Genomic DNA, 15457 nt, shown 5'->3' on the forward strand with positions numbered 1-15457 from the left:
TGCGTCGACTACCTGTTCCTTGAGGATAAGGTTGTAGTGAGGCTTATGCCTTGTGGAGGGGAGATACATTGCAACTTCGGGCCGCGTGGTGCTAGTTAAATTGGTCCTCACCTCCCATGTGGTGTTTACGCTACTGCCCTGAAAGTGCAACTAATCCCCGGCTGGTTTTGATAATTCATAACAACATATACCTCATTGAACTAATGTCCATTCAAGATAATATTTCAGGATGTCCAATGATTGGCATGGCAAGGACTAGAGATGTGGACCCCTCAAAATGCTAAGAAAATGGATTGGCAAAAAGCTTAAGACTTTACATTTTCGGTTAAGTGATCCAAGATCACATTGAGTCCATAGGAAAGCCAGTATTGAGTCCATAGGAAAGCCAGTACTATTAAAAGGGGATGAGGTGTTGCGATCTTGTTGCTCAAGAACTTAGTGGTATTGCTCCAAAACCCTCAACCACTTTCTCCATCCAAATATGTCCAAACCCTAAACTCCAACTCGGCTCCACCGATATTTTATATCTGGAGCCACCGAGTTCATCTGGACTTAGCCACTGCCAAAACCCTAAAGATTCAGATACACTGATATGGATCTCGGTCTCACCGAGATGGCCTTGCCAGCTCTCTGTTGCTTATTGCAATTATTTTGGTCTCGCCAAGAATTGAAATCGGTCCCACCGAGATGGCTTGACTAACTCTTTGTTGCCTTATTGCTTCACTTTGGTCCCGATGAGATGATGCAATCGGTGCCACCGAGACGAGGTTTGCCCTAAGCACTTGCACATCGATCTCTCCAAGTTGTTCCCGTTGGTCCCATCGAGATTCCTAATGTTCATATTTTTACATAGATCGGTGTCACCAAGTTTTCTGATCGGTGTCACCGAGATGGGTCAAAAGTGTGTAACGGTTGGATTTTATGTGGAGGCTATATATACCCCTTCACCCCTTCTTCCTCATTGAGGAGAGCCATCACAATGTGCCTACACTTTGACCGTTCATTTTCTGAGAGAAGATGACCTACTCATGTGTTGAGATCAAGAGATTCCAATCCTACCATTGAACCTTGATTTCTAGCCTTCCCCAAATTGCTTTCCACTCAAATCCTTCTTCCACCATAGCCACATCCATGATAGAGAGTTGAGTGGGGGATACTATATCTGAAGTACAAGAGCAAGGAGTTCATCATCAACACACCATCTATTACCTTTTGGAGAGTGGTGTCTCCTAGATTAGTTAGGTGTCGCTTGGGAGCCCCCGACGTGACGTGGAGATGAACCAAGAAGTTTGTAAGGGCACTATAAAAAATACACTTATGTGATGAAGCATGTTTGTCACAGTAGGTCACGTTTCTATCATGCACATACATCCATGACGATTTTATGACAAAATCAAGATAGTCATACATGTGCTGTTGTAGAAGTGTTTCATGACATTAGCAAAATTATTATCACGAAAGTGTCCACTTCCATGACGATAAATGGCGCGTCATGGAAGTGCTTTCATCAAGGGTAACCGATATGTGGAATCCACCGTAAAGGGTCGTCGTTAAGCTATCGGGTTCCGGTTTGGATCCGATAACCCATTAACAGCCCGAACCAATGGCAGTTTTCCACGTGTAAAATTCTCATTCACCGACGATCCACGTGTCAGCTCAGCATTGGGACAGATGTCAACCGTCCATTGGACAAGAATCGCCAATGAAACTTTGCCACATGGGACGGCCCAATAGAGGCCCATATAGCTTTAAAAGCTGCCCCAGGAACATGCCCACAAGATTTCGTCAGATCTAATGGGCCGGCCCGTTAACAGCCTAACAATTTCTGGACCAAATTATGGCCCACATTAGATACAGACCGTTAAAGGACTGCAATATTCTGGGCCAGTTTACGGCCCATATTAGATCCGGCCCGTTAACAGCCTGCAATAGTTTGGGCCAAATTACGGTTCATACCTGATCCGGCCCGTTAACTGACTTTCGTATCTTGAGCCAAATTACGGCCCATAACAGATATGGCCCTTTAACAGCTATTGTGCCATCGGGCCCATTGGGGGCCTGATTTGCTCTTCGGCCTCTTAATGGCCTGTTTAACAGTTCGGCCCGATATTAGTTTCGGCCTGTCAGCGGCCCTGTCTACATATGGGTCTCTTTGTGCCCGGTTTTAATTCTGGCCATTTAAAGGCCCGAGTTGCCCGGTTTCCTATGGACTCAATGTGATCTTGGATCACTTAAACTAAAATGTAGAGTCTTGAGCTTTTGTGAATCCATGTCCTTAGCATTTTGAGGGGTCCACAATCACTAGTCCTTGCCACGCCGAACATTGAACTTCCTGAAATTTTTAACTTGAATGGATATTAATTCAATGAGATATATGTTGTTATGAATTACCAAAACCACCCAGGGATTAGTTGCACTTTTAATAGGTGACACCGTATGTGTGCAACCCGGTAGACAGGTTGTATGTTCGATCTTCTGTTCGAGGGACTGTCCGAGGTTCTGTCTGAGGGACTGTTCGAGAGAGAAAATTCTTGCAGTTGGGAGGTTGTAAATCCTAGCTGCGGGAATCTGCCCCAACGACCTTCGCCAACTCTCCTTCTGTTGCGCTACAAGTTGGTAGCGTAAAGTATAACCTTGTATGCATGTTCATAGTGGCCCTGGGCTGATGCGTAGGACATGATTTTTTTAGCGTGTTCCCAACAATATACATTATGTAAGATAAAAATAATATGGTGGATTGTTTCTATCAATTATTATTTCGCGCCTCACACCACTTCCAGTACTTCTAGAAATATCTTGCCTCACGCGTCCTCTACCTTATTCTCTCTCTCTCTCTCTCAATCATTCATCTTTCTGCCTCGTCTCTTTCTCTCTCACACACACTTCTCGTCGTCGATATGTTGTTAGTTGCAGCTGCCGCAATAAAGGAACGGCGCACCGCTCGTCGCTGTAGCCTGTTGACCTGCCAATGTTGCATCTCAAGGGCCATGATGATGTTCCGGCAAGGAGAGGAGGGGAAGGCGGCTATGAATTTCTTGAACACCAAACACGCTCGGGTTCTCGTCGATGGCGAAGCAGCAAAGTGGTTGATGATGATGCAAGGTCTCACCGTCGAGCACGACATTATTGCAACATCTGAGGTGTTGCGGGAGGCGCCGTTGATGCGAGCTCGCTGGAGATGTTTCCGTGGGCGACGACCTCAACAACGACATTGTTGTGTGGCACCGAGCGTGCAAATCTCAATTGCAACATGATCGACCATGTTGCAATCTTCGAGCTTGACCCATGTTACAAAGCTCGTCCTGCAATTTTTTTTATCGCAACATTACTCATGATGCAATCTCAAGCACAATATTACTCGTGTTGCACAGCTCGTCACCTAGATACGACAACTAGAGTGTGATGGATCAAACGGCTCATGGCCCGCCAATCTTTTTAAAGATCATTTGGTATGCGCTATTGTTTTCCAAAAAACATAGCGATTGTGATGGTGTGCATCTAAATTGCAACAATGCCTAATGGCATCGTAGCGTCCAGGTTCGACCTTGCAAGAAAAAAAATATTGCAAGCATAACAACTCGCATCTTGTTTGCAGCAATTACTACTAGCATCACAACATTGCACAACCATTTTTGCAAGAGAAAAAACATAGTGAACGGACAACCTTTTCACGGTGGGCGTCGGGCTTGCAATAATGCCTCATAGAGTCATAGCGTCGGTCGCCTTTCCAGCAGAAAAAACATATCAAGCGGGCAAACTTGTAATGGCACATGTCCGGCTTGCAACAATGCATGCTAGCACTGTAGCATCCCACAACGAGCCTTGCTACATCGGTGCGCTTCCCACTTGTGTATCCGCACCATACTTACAACATGCACATGTGACCAGCTTGCATTGGCCGTGGCTGCTCTTGCAGCACCAGGCCATCCGTTTGGAGCAAAAAAAAAAAATAGAGCACAACCATTGGCACGATGGTCTGAGCCTTGTCTGATGGCCTCGGCGGGATTGTCGTCGATCTGTACTATGTCAATTTAGTACATGGGAGGTGTAGTCATGCCTCGCAGATATAGCCATGTTGATGAACCTTGTTAAGAAATCTCGGTGTCGTACTCGTGCTTGTGTGATTGCTTATCCTCGGCGGATCGACATGCGCCTCAAATTATTCTAACAAGCGGTATCATGATGAAGGTTATGACGAGGTCGTATATATTGATCTAGAGGAAGCCGAGAGGAATAAACCGCGAAAAAAAAATTCTAGAAGTAGAAATTGTCTCGATGGTCGATCGAGGTATAAGCTTCGTCCGTGCAATCTTCTGTATTATGAATCCAAGGAAAAGGCGATATATTTGATGATGGAGTTTCGACGACATTGAGTAGCGATCGAAGTGGTGGTGGCATAACATGCTTAGGCAGTAGTGCGTGAACGACATATCTATCTGACAACGGCGGAGTGAGCTGCCGCATTTCCTATTTGCTGATCGCTACGACAAACTATTGCAGCGTCAGACTCGGGAGCAATGCTAGACCCATGGAGGGTTTATAGGGGGTTTACAGGGTGGTTGGAATTGATTGGCTGAGATTTGATTAAGTGCGGCGGGCCAACCAGTTAAAATCAGGGAGCAATTAGTGAAGGGCACGCAGCCTGGTCCATGAAAATCGGTTGCTTTTGCCAATGTGTAGTATTATGGCATGGGAGCGATCGATCGACTGAGATGAGCTGATCCATTTTAGTCGCGAGTGGTGCATTCTAAGGAATCTGGTTTTGCGGACCTTTTGGAGGGTTCACCGGTTTAGGAAACCTTTAAGTAGGTTCCTGAACCGTTTTTGCTGGTTTTCTAGCTTTTCAATTTGTTCTTTTCCCCCTTTCTCTGATTCTTTTTCCTTTTTCTTTTATTTTTGAAGTTTTTTTACAAAACATTTATGAATTTGAAATGTTTGTTTGGAATTCCAAAAAAGGTTTATGTTTAAGAAAAACTTATTGGAAATTCCTTCCAAGTTTCTAAAAAACAAATTTTGGAATATGTTTGTTTTATTTTTTCATAAATTCAAAAAATGTTCGTGTTTTCATAAAATGTTTAGGAATTCCAAAAACATTTGAGATTTAGAAAAATGTTTTGAATTTAAAAAAATGGTCCTATATGCAAATTTTGTTCCTTTTTTTGTAAATGTTTGTGTTTTTAAAATAATTCATAGTAAACACACATACATGTTTGCATGTTGAGGTGGACTTTTTTTATATGCATGGTTGCATGTTAATACGGGTCTTTTTTCCATGCATGTTGCATGATGACGTGACATACTTGCATTTTGAGAAAATAAGTTAGTGTGACTAACTATCTAGACATAAAAGATTACTCGGGCGAAATTTAACCACACACATTGGCACTCGCCAGTTAGCCCCGCCCCATATATGGACCAAATTAGTTGAAAAATTGAGTTTAGAGTTGAGTAGCAAGTTGATAGAATTGAACATGATTATGGATAGAGAACAATCCCTATTCCCTATTTGACATTGGTAAACAAAATGCTTCCTTCTATGGCCTTGAGAATTTGATCCACCTTCATTTGACCCTAGCTCTAACTTTCATTCTCAATATGACAGTATCATCCACCTTAAATTCTAAGGGTGCTAAGAGGCACACGAAAATTCAACTTTGCCCCATGATAAGACATCACACGGCCAAAATCACTGTAAAAAAGATGTCTATTTGTCCATTCACAATATGACCAATTTTTTTGAAAAACATCTAGATGCCCTTTAAAAAGGATGTCTATTTTTTCAAAGCAATCTAATCTAATTTATCAAAATATGAACGATGCTAAGGCGTCACATGGCCAAAATCACGCTGATTGGAGCAGATGATGTAAACTAAATAGTGTTGAGACTTGAGATTAATGAAGTTTGGGTTCAAAATTAAACATGCACCATAATTGTTTCGAACTAAACACTAATCGTAATTTGTAGGGTGCAATAATTATTTAGAGATAACAGAGAGAGAGGGAACAGAAAATTGTTCTTTTTAGAAGAGAGAATGGTACTAAACCGCGGTCCAAGGGAGACGTTTGTCTCACAGGCCCACTTCGATATAACCTCTGTTCCCTTCCCCTCTCCTCCTCCACCCCGCGCTCTTTTCCCCAAAACCAACCACCGCCCCCGCCACCTCGCCGGAAAACAACAAATCCGCCGTCGCCCGCTGCCACCGCACCACCTCGCGGGAACCCTACCTGAAGCAGAATCCGGCCAACATATCGGCCTTTCTGCACTCCCAGTCCCTCCCCGCCACGCCCAAGCATCCCCCGAGGAACCCGCGCTCGTCTTCTTGGTCGGTGGCTCGGTGGTAATGGCCAAAAAGAAGAAGGCGGCCCGGAACCGGGGCAGGAATGGTGCGGGAATGGAGTCGGAGGCGGAGGGTTCAGCTGGGCGCGCCCCCCACTTCCACGGACACGGCGCCCCCTTTGACGTCCGCCGCGGCCAAGAAAACGGAGCCCACCCTGGGGGCGCCCGCGCCGGCCAAGAAGCTATCCCGCCCCATGGCACAGCACAGAAGATTGTTGAGCCCCTACGCCGTGCAGCGGCTTTCCTGGGGAGGAATGGCAGCGCCGGCGACGATACGTCGGACGCCTCCAGCAGCGCCGGCAACGGCGGCGTGGAGGCTCTGGTGGGCGAACGCTCGCGGGATCAGGTATCAATCAAACACTTCTCGGTATATGCTATGAACGAGGATCTGCCAAGAACTCTAAAGCATTTAGTTGGCAAACATTTAGTTTTTGGCAATGCTGAGTTGTGGTAGACATAAGGCCGTAGCTTAGCTAGGCACAAAGAAACAGATCTTCAAGGATTCCATCAAGGAACTTGAAACGCAGCAGCTGAATGTCGTTTAAGATTCTTCAGAGATAATCTATTGCTGGAAGAACCGTTCTTCCCAAATGTGCCAACAACAGTAACTAGTTGCCTTCATATTGTGGATAAGTTAATAGGAGTGTTGTGACTAGTTGCTTAGACACTCTGCCGAGAAGGAAGCGCCCCGATATTTTCCTCCGGCTCCTATTTATCCAGTGAGTAAATACTTGCTCTTCAGCCAAGTAACTTGCCAAGGACTGTACTTCTGTGAAAAACTCTGTTTCCTACTCCCTCCGTTCGGAATTACTTGTCTCGAAAATAGATGTATCTAGAATTAAGATACATCTAGATACATCCATTTTCGCGACAAGTAATTCCGAACGGAGGGAGTAGTTTGTTCCTTTGTTGTTTCCTGTTAAACTCCGTTGTGTTATGCTAACAGGTTGACAAGGATGAGGATCCTTACCAGAATGAGAGGAGGTATTAAGAGTTTTGTGAAGCTAGAATGAAGCTTCCACTCGGATATGAATTGTGCACTGTATGTTTTTTTGAAGAGCCCTGGAGACATGGAAATGCAGTAGTACGTTTCGGGAATATAAGTTAATCACTAATGAATTAATAGGAGCTTATTCCATCTTCTTGAGCATAACTGAGTTTTGACCTGCAGATGCTCTATCATTTCAATTGCCACAACACTCCAGGTGTCAAATGTGGTGAAGAATTATGTACAGTTAGGTTCCGCAGCTGTGAACATCAGCAGTTATACAGATCCTATTGCACAAGTATTTGGGAGGTAAGGTGACTCCTTCTCATGTGCATGCTGAAAGAAATGATGTGATAGATGATACTAACTTTTGTTATTGTTAATGCAGACCAAGCCAGAGTTGTGGTATGAGAGGTTTTGTCGAGGTAGGGTGTAATAAAAATCTGTTGGGAAGATTTGCAGCAGCTAAAGGTGTCTGCAAGTATGACCTGAGATTGAAGAACCACATGGTGTGCTAATAAAAGCTACTAAGAGATGAACTATTGTATGCTTTTGTTGGATGGTGGGTTGACATGTCGTGTGAGAGTGATGTCAAACGACCAACTGTGAGCCTAGTGCGATCATGTTGTTGAGAAAATGGTTTTCTTGGATGATGTTCTGCAGCTACTGTGGAAGTTATCTTTACTTTGATCGATCGAAATGTGTTTGCTGGAATGTTATTCACATGGGAGGAGATGGTAACAAGCGTCGGTTTGATCATGGTGACATTCACTTATTGGTTATGAGTTTTACATGTGTATCACATGGTCACAGTTTACCGTAGGTTTGACTGTTTCTAGGAGAGTTGTTGAGGATGGGTATTTCTGTTTAAGGTCAGCTTGGGGTGAAACCTGCAGGACGTGGTAAGAAGTGCCAGGGAAGTATTCTGTGTTTTCTTTACTGATCATCCATTCATCCTGATGCCGTCCTGTGGACATGTGGTAGCATGTGATTCTGTTCAAAATCCCAGGAGGTGTCTTCTCCTCAGTTTCATTTGGAATGTGAGTGCTCATTTGAGATCAACTGCTCCTTTTCTTTAAGTATTCAAAAACTGAATCCTTACCAAGGATAAAGGTGGTAGCATGGTAATAAAGGTTGTCCTTTTTGCTCCAGAATCAGAAGATCACATGGTTTTTTTTTCCGGTGTCTGCTGGCTTGATATGTGGAAAGCCATCCAGTCTTAGTGAATTGTTCGAGCGCTGGGTGAATGGTTTCAGCAACGTAACTCAAAAACCAGTATTGGCTGGGATTTCAGTGGTTTGTAGGGGCTGTGGAATTGGGACATAAGAAATGTCTTACTGTCAGCATATTTTATACCTAATTATCCTAACACTGTCGTTCACTGTGTTTTCAGATCGATTCATGCTTTGCAGGAGGAGCAAATCAATGAGAAGCCGCTGCTGAGAATTTGGTGTGTGTGTGTGTGTGTTGGATGGCATCGACAGATGCTTTCAAAAGATGGGCTCGGTGGCGATGAGGAAACTTTGAGTTGGATGATAGAATTTTCATACGTGCTCCACTTGTTTTCCTCCCCGTGTTCTTGTCGCAATTTCAATGAATATTACACCCTTCGATCCAAAATAAGTGTCGCAGTTTCAAACTAAGGTTAGTTGAACCTTAGTTTGAAACTACGACACTTATTACGGATCGGAGGGAGTACTATTTTATCAATGTTTCGCATCTAACCTGAACTTGGTTTAGCTTCTGTAGGCTTGTCTGTCTGATGCCTTCATGTCGCTGTGAACTGAAGCTTGTTCCTTATACGAGAAGAAGCAATAAAATATGCCGGCAGACATTTGGATTTCCTCCACAGATTTCAGAATAGTAATGGACCATAAGTAGTCGTGTTCCCTACCGTCAGTAGACTGCTGAAGGAGCAATGGTTAGCCTTGCAAGGGCGATTCTGAGTTGCTTCCTCAAAAGACCGCTACTAGGAAGAAGATAAACCCAAGGAAGAAACAGACACGAAGATAGCTCATATTCTGCCAAATAGGAGCGATATGTCTCAAGATGAAACTAGTAGATATGTTGAAACAATATACTCCCTCTGTCCCATAATATAAGAGCGTTTTTGATACTAATACGCTCTTATATTATGGGATGGAGGGAGTACAATAAAAGAACTTCCGAAAGAAGAGAAAACTGCTCTATGTATTTTAAGTATCTTCTCTAGTGCCGCTTCTTGGTTGGTTCATGTCTGAACTTTCCATCGACAGAGGTTTTTGTTTATTACACAATCAAAATTGAGATTTGATATGCTTCTTCCATCAACAAAGGTCCTGTGCTAATGGTAAATTAAGATTAAAAAGCTTCTCTTAGAAATATGACCTTGACATATACTCCCTCCGTCCCAAAATTCATGTCTTAGGTTTGTCTAGATACAGATGTATCTAATACTAAAACGTGACTTGATACATCCGTATTTGGACAAATCTAAAACAAAAATTTTAGGACGGAGGGAGTACCAAGGATTGCAGACGCAGTCAATTGAGAATTTGACAGCTGCACAATATCAGTTAACTGTTTTTGTTTACTGGTGTTGATGCAAAATGACACGTTCAGATTATTGTCAGATTCTGCGAACATTTTTAATGCAATATGGAAGAAAATTCTTATCCTTGGCAGCTTGCGTTTCAATATATTGAAAAGATAGAAAAGGTTGCCCCTAAAAAAATAGAAAAAGTTTTACAGGCCAAAAGAAAGACCAAGGGCCAAAGCCGCAGAACATCATTGGTCTATCCTTCTGGCTCAAACTTCTCCTGTTTCACATTGCAAGATCAGCAGCATCGAACCTACTCGTCTCAGATTCTTGCACCTCACATCTGAGGGTTTCCACTTTTACTGATATTCTGAACCAAATACCGAGGGCAATATGGATTCTTTCTGCTTGTGCTGTGATGGTTGAAGACTTGGTGAGCAATCACAAGCCTCTGCCATAACTGAGTGATTTGCGAAGTTCTTTAAAACTGAAGGATCAGATCCTTTAGGTTGATTGTTTCGCCTTCTGAATATCTTCAACATCAGGCTTGCACCACAGTGTGGAGTCGTGCAATAGCATTCACTACATTAAGCAAGATCGCTTGAAGTCAATGATCAACTATCCCTGTGTTTAAAATGAGTGTTCTCCAATACGGCTAAAAGCATACAATCGATTGCCGTATTAATAAAGAAGAGTGCATTGATGGATTACTTCAATAATAATTTTCACAGCAAATAGAATAGACGAATCACTTGCCTACATTGCAGCCTTCTTCTTGCTTACACAGTTAACTGCAGTTTGGAACTACAGCGCAAACAGAGCAAGATAGGGATAGATTGATGGAGCCACCATAAGTAGGTGCCTCTGTTACATCTATCTGGATTGCACTGACTGCAGGAATGTACCAATGATAATGCATAAATAAAATATGGTTAATGAAGTGAAAAGATAATTCCCCTTTTCAAGAAATTCAGCCGTAGAGATGTATATTCTCGGAACGTTGCCCGCATGGCTTATCATATTTTCTGGAGAAAGGGCCAGTGTGAGGAAATGTATTGATGCTCACCGTGGATCATTAACTGATGCAGCAAAGTGAAAGATAACAGAAAATAGGGTGCTGCTAGAGTCAAAAGAAGAATAAACTAAACATAGACAAGCAAAAAAGGCAGTAACATGCCCTCATAATTCTCCATCAAAGTACTGATGAAGATGCCAAAAACATCATGATCTGCCTGTCCTATGGCCATTTATGTGAAGACCTCCATCTCCAAACTAGTTGTGTGTTTTTCCTGTAACACAAACTTAATCTCATTGCCGCCATACATAAGCCCACACGCTATTGTATAAAGCAGGAAGGTGAAACTGAAAAGGAAAGGTTGGCCTGACCTTATAGTAAATTGGGTGACACCTAATCTAAGCAACATAGGAATATGCAGCTTTTGACCCCAAAAATAAGATCATTGTGCAAATTAAATTTCTAAATAACCACTTCACATCCACCAGCAAGTGACGTGAATTATGGTTCTCAAAACCTTGACCCCACTATAATATACATAAACATGCTACTAAGGTGCATTCAAAGAAAATTACATACATTTTAAGCTTATCTATAAGACTAATACATGCCACATTTATCTTCTCCATGCCACCAATCTTAAGCAACAAAGGAATATGCACTATTTGATGCAGAGCTTACAGCTGGCTTTTAAACCCCCGACTCTCGCCAACTGTAATTTCCTCAAAATCAATGATCATAACTTATTCCCTTTTCCTTCCATACAAAACATTTTCATTATATCTGCTATACACGGTAATTACATTATCTGGACATGAAGAAAACTCATTGTCTGTCCAATGTTGGATGCCATTTTGTAAGACTGGGGGTTATCCATATGGGAGTAGGCCAGTTGGACCAAAGCTGAGGGGAGTCAAGTTCCTCACTACTGTTATGTGTCAAGTCAAAAGCTGCAATGTCACGGCGGTTATTCTTGTAATAGTTTAGATACTCGTGGTCGTCAGCAACGTAGACGGTGTTGGCCTTCAACTGTGGGTATTCTTCAGCACTGAGACAAAGTGATTGGTTCAGCCCAACCAGCAACACATGATCCATCAAGCTATTTATTTCCATAACCTTTTCAGCCACAGTCTCAACTTTAAATATTTTTATCCCATCAGTATAGTGCACATGTGTTGCATTGTCAGCACGTGGATCATAATGAACCACATCTTGGGATCTAAAAACTTGCATCAGATCCCCACATGGAGCCTGAACAATGTAAATTGTTCGACAACTGTAATTATCTGCGCAGCCTGTAATTACCTTTGCTGCGACCACAGGGCCTCTGAGATCGAAGACGTGAATTTCTCCTAGCAATGTCACTGCATATAACTTACTGTCTTTGTACAAGCAGTCTTGAAAAAAACAATGTGGTTTCAGCCAGGTCCACTTGTCATCTCCTAACCAAGCAAATGAGAGCTGCCCATCTGGATTGTGAATAAGCACCACGATATAGCCTCCTGCAGATGCATCATAAAATACAAATGCCTTTTTCTGGAGGTAGTGTTGCAGCTCGCCAAGATCAACGGGTTGAGGGCCGGTGGTACTACGGTGCTCCGCTGTGTCACGAGAGGAAATGTACTTACATAAGGAACCTCTTTCATCAAAAACAGGAGTCACATGTGCGATGGTGATCACCGACGGGATAGCAATCTGTTCACATGTGATGGGATTGAGAATATGCATCTCGGATCTCTCATCAGCAGTAACCAGCCAGCCATTTGATGACCCAATCAGATACCTGCTGCGAATAGGTGGCTCCGGGAGAGTCAACTTGTATGACCTCTTCTCCAAGAGGCTGTAGAGGCACGCAACGCTTTCACCAGCAGATTCAGATGTGTATAAGAGGCACGGCGTCTGGCGCTGCTGGTACTGCTCAAGGTTGCGCAGGCTGGAAAACGCGGAGCGCCACGAGGAGCAGACGGAGCTGGCACGCATCAGGTCAGGGATCTCCAGGTGTGCAAATATGGACATCAGGACATCTTGTGGCAGCACTGGTAATTCGGCAACTGCAACCTCCATCGGTGGTCCATGTATATCTACTTTGAGGAATTTTGTCGACCTAGCAGCTTAGGCACTCTGATGAAGACCAGAGAACGCAGATTCCTCCGGTGGATGGCTAGACTCGAAATCTTGGATACGCTACAGTACCACCCATTGGAGATAATAAATCGGCTCTTTCAGAACAACAATTGCTTGTTGGAAGGTTACAATCCTGGATGGGCCACACGGAGAGCACGGCCAGGCAGGCTCTTGGGTGTACTTATGGGTGGCCTCCCCTCCTCTGCTGGGAGCTGATTCTGTGACGGAAATCCGACTTCGATTACGCCACTCCCCAAAAAGGTTCAGACTTTGAATCGATCCAGTTGCCCAAAGAACTCCGAGCACTGCTGGTTCTCCTCTGCAGGACTGAATCGAATCCGAGAGACCGAAGAACAGAACTAACCCGAGAGAGAGTAGCAGGCTCAGCAACCCAGCTCCGCGAACCACGAGGAGACGAAGGATGGCGGGCAGGTGGGGATTCGCTCGGCCTTCGTCGTCAGATGCGGTAACGAACCGGGAATGATACAGCGATGGCTGGAGGGCATGTGGAGGTGGGATTGTATAGCAGCAGGATGACGGCGGAGGTGGGGATTCGTCGGAGGCAGTGCTTCGGCGAGCGGCGGCGACGGCGGCTGCTGGGTGGTTTGGTTAATACAGGCCTGGGAGGGGACAATTTAAGGCACCTGTCTTTATGTCTATGACATGTGGGCCTTGGAAGGATACAGGTAGGAGGAGTGCCTTTGCCAAAATGAAAGAAAAAAAAATACATGTTGGGTTTTCTTTAGTAGTGCCAATCCTCATTAGAGCACCTTAATGTATTTTACATCACTAAAAAGTGATTAAAATAAAATATACATCACTCAAAAAATGATTTTACATCACTAGCCGATAATATGAAATAGGGCAGCCACATGACAACCGATCCAACAGATAATGTAAAAATAGGTCAGTCGCACAACAACACTATAGCCCGCATATTTAAACCAAAATCATCACAAACATGAGATACATCTGTTTGAGCGACAAGTAATATGGATAGGAGAGAGTACCAAATTCAACATCAACATAGCAAAATTATGATCTCATAGTGCATCATAGCAAACATAGTTCATGATCCCACAAATAAAAGGGCACATAAACATAAAGATAAACATGGCATCTCAATTTTCATCTTCTTCGTTGTCACTTGGCTCGTTGTGAACATTGGCTGATAATCATTATTGGCTTAGCATTTCCTTGAAGATCTTCATTGTCTTCTTTCTCATCGTTGTTATTTGGCACATTGTGAACATTGCCTTGTGATCCATCTATGTCACCACCTTCACCGAAGCCACCTCTCATGCCACTCATGTTACCACCATAGGCACCTCGCATGCCACCCATGTGCATACTGTAGCCACCTCTCATGCCACCCATGTTATCACCATAGCCACCTCCCATGTCAGCCATCATGCCACTAAAGCCACATGTAACGGTTAACATGAGGGCCTAGCCCAACGAAGACTTTGCAATCTCTACTATGGCTAGAAGCGCATATTGGCCACCCCAATATATGACTAATATCATACACACAAGTGTCATATGTCGGTAAGAAGGTGGACATCACAATAAATACAAGTACTCATCAATACAAGAGAAAATACGAGATACAATAGGGCATACATATGTCAATACATAAATATTTCACCAAATAGAGGTCAACATGGCCCAACATTATATCAATCAACACAGCGGAAGAAGGCACGAGTCCGAGTACGGACAAGAAGCAAATATGCCTAAGAGGCAAGAGAAATAAGCAACGTCCACCATGTTAATCTCTGGTTGCCAACCGGGATCCCATCCTAATGATTGTCGTCAAAGAAGAGCGAAAAGAAACTCCACGTAGAATGTTTCATGCTCTCGTCTTAAAGCAAAGCTTTACATGTACCTGCCCACAGCGACAACCCACGCATGAAAACTTAACACCCCAAGACTCGCCGCCGAGGCAAGCGAGGCAGCCCACCAGCTGCTCCTCTGGACGCACCCTGAGCACCTAGGCAGCGCCTCCAAGAAGGGGACGGCGCCGAGACATCGCCGCTGCCTGGCCCGGCGAACCAAGCCTAGGGTTTCCCCCGATGTCAAAATAGGGGATGGATATGGCCATGACAACGCCCCCAGGAAGGAGATGGCGCCCACAAGCGTCGTCGCTGTCGTAGCCGTAGCCGCGCCGAATTTCTCCTCGGTCGTGTCCATCAATTTCTGAAGCACAACAAACTGGAAGGGGGCAAAGCTGCGACCTTGGGCCATCACCGTGAAGAGGGGGGAGCAAGATGCCATCGTGCTGCCAATCGGCGTGCCCACCACAACCCCTGGTCGAGGGAGACTAGAGCCTGCATCCACCCGCCACAACCCTGCCGCCCGCACGGCCAGGAAGTGCAACTGCCACCACCGGGATACCACAACACACAACCGTGGCGCCCGACCAGCCTCCTCATTGCGCCTCCACCCCATGAAGAAGATGGTGTGTCCATCGCA

The 15457-nt window shown here is 44.3% G+C and overlaps 2 protein-coding genes across 2 annotated transcripts; one reads left to right on the forward strand and one right to left on the reverse strand.

The window, feature by feature from the left end:
* The first annotated feature begins 6107 nt into the window (after positions 1 to 6107).
* On the forward strand, positions 6108 to 7478 carry LOC119275215. Its single transcript, XM_037556024.1, has 2 exons — positions 6108 to 6683; positions 7284 to 7478. The coding sequence occupies exons 1-2, from the start codon at positions 6342 to 6344 to the stop codon at positions 7326 to 7328; spliced, it is 387 nt and encodes a 128-aa protein (XP_037411921.1). The 5' UTR covers positions 6108 to 6341; the 3' UTR covers positions 7329 to 7478.
* Positions 7479 to 11591: 4113 nt separating this feature from the next.
* LOC119275217 (F-box only protein 7-like) lies at positions 11592 to 13580 on the reverse strand. Its single transcript, XM_037556025.1, has one exon. It carries the CDS (start codon positions 12920 to 12922, stop codon positions 11684 to 11686), a length of 1239 nt encoding a protein of 412 aa, XP_037411922.1. The 5' UTR covers positions 12923 to 13580; the 3' UTR covers positions 11592 to 11683.
* Positions 13581 to 15457: the final 1877 nt, after the last annotated feature.

The sequence above is a fragment of the Triticum dicoccoides genome, chromosome 3B (genome assembly GCF_002162155.2).
Source record: "Triticum dicoccoides isolate Atlit2015 ecotype Zavitan chromosome 3B, WEW_v2.0, whole genome shotgun sequence".
NCBI classification, from domain to species: Eukaryota; Viridiplantae; Streptophyta; class Magnoliopsida; order Poales; family Poaceae; genus Triticum; species Triticum dicoccoides.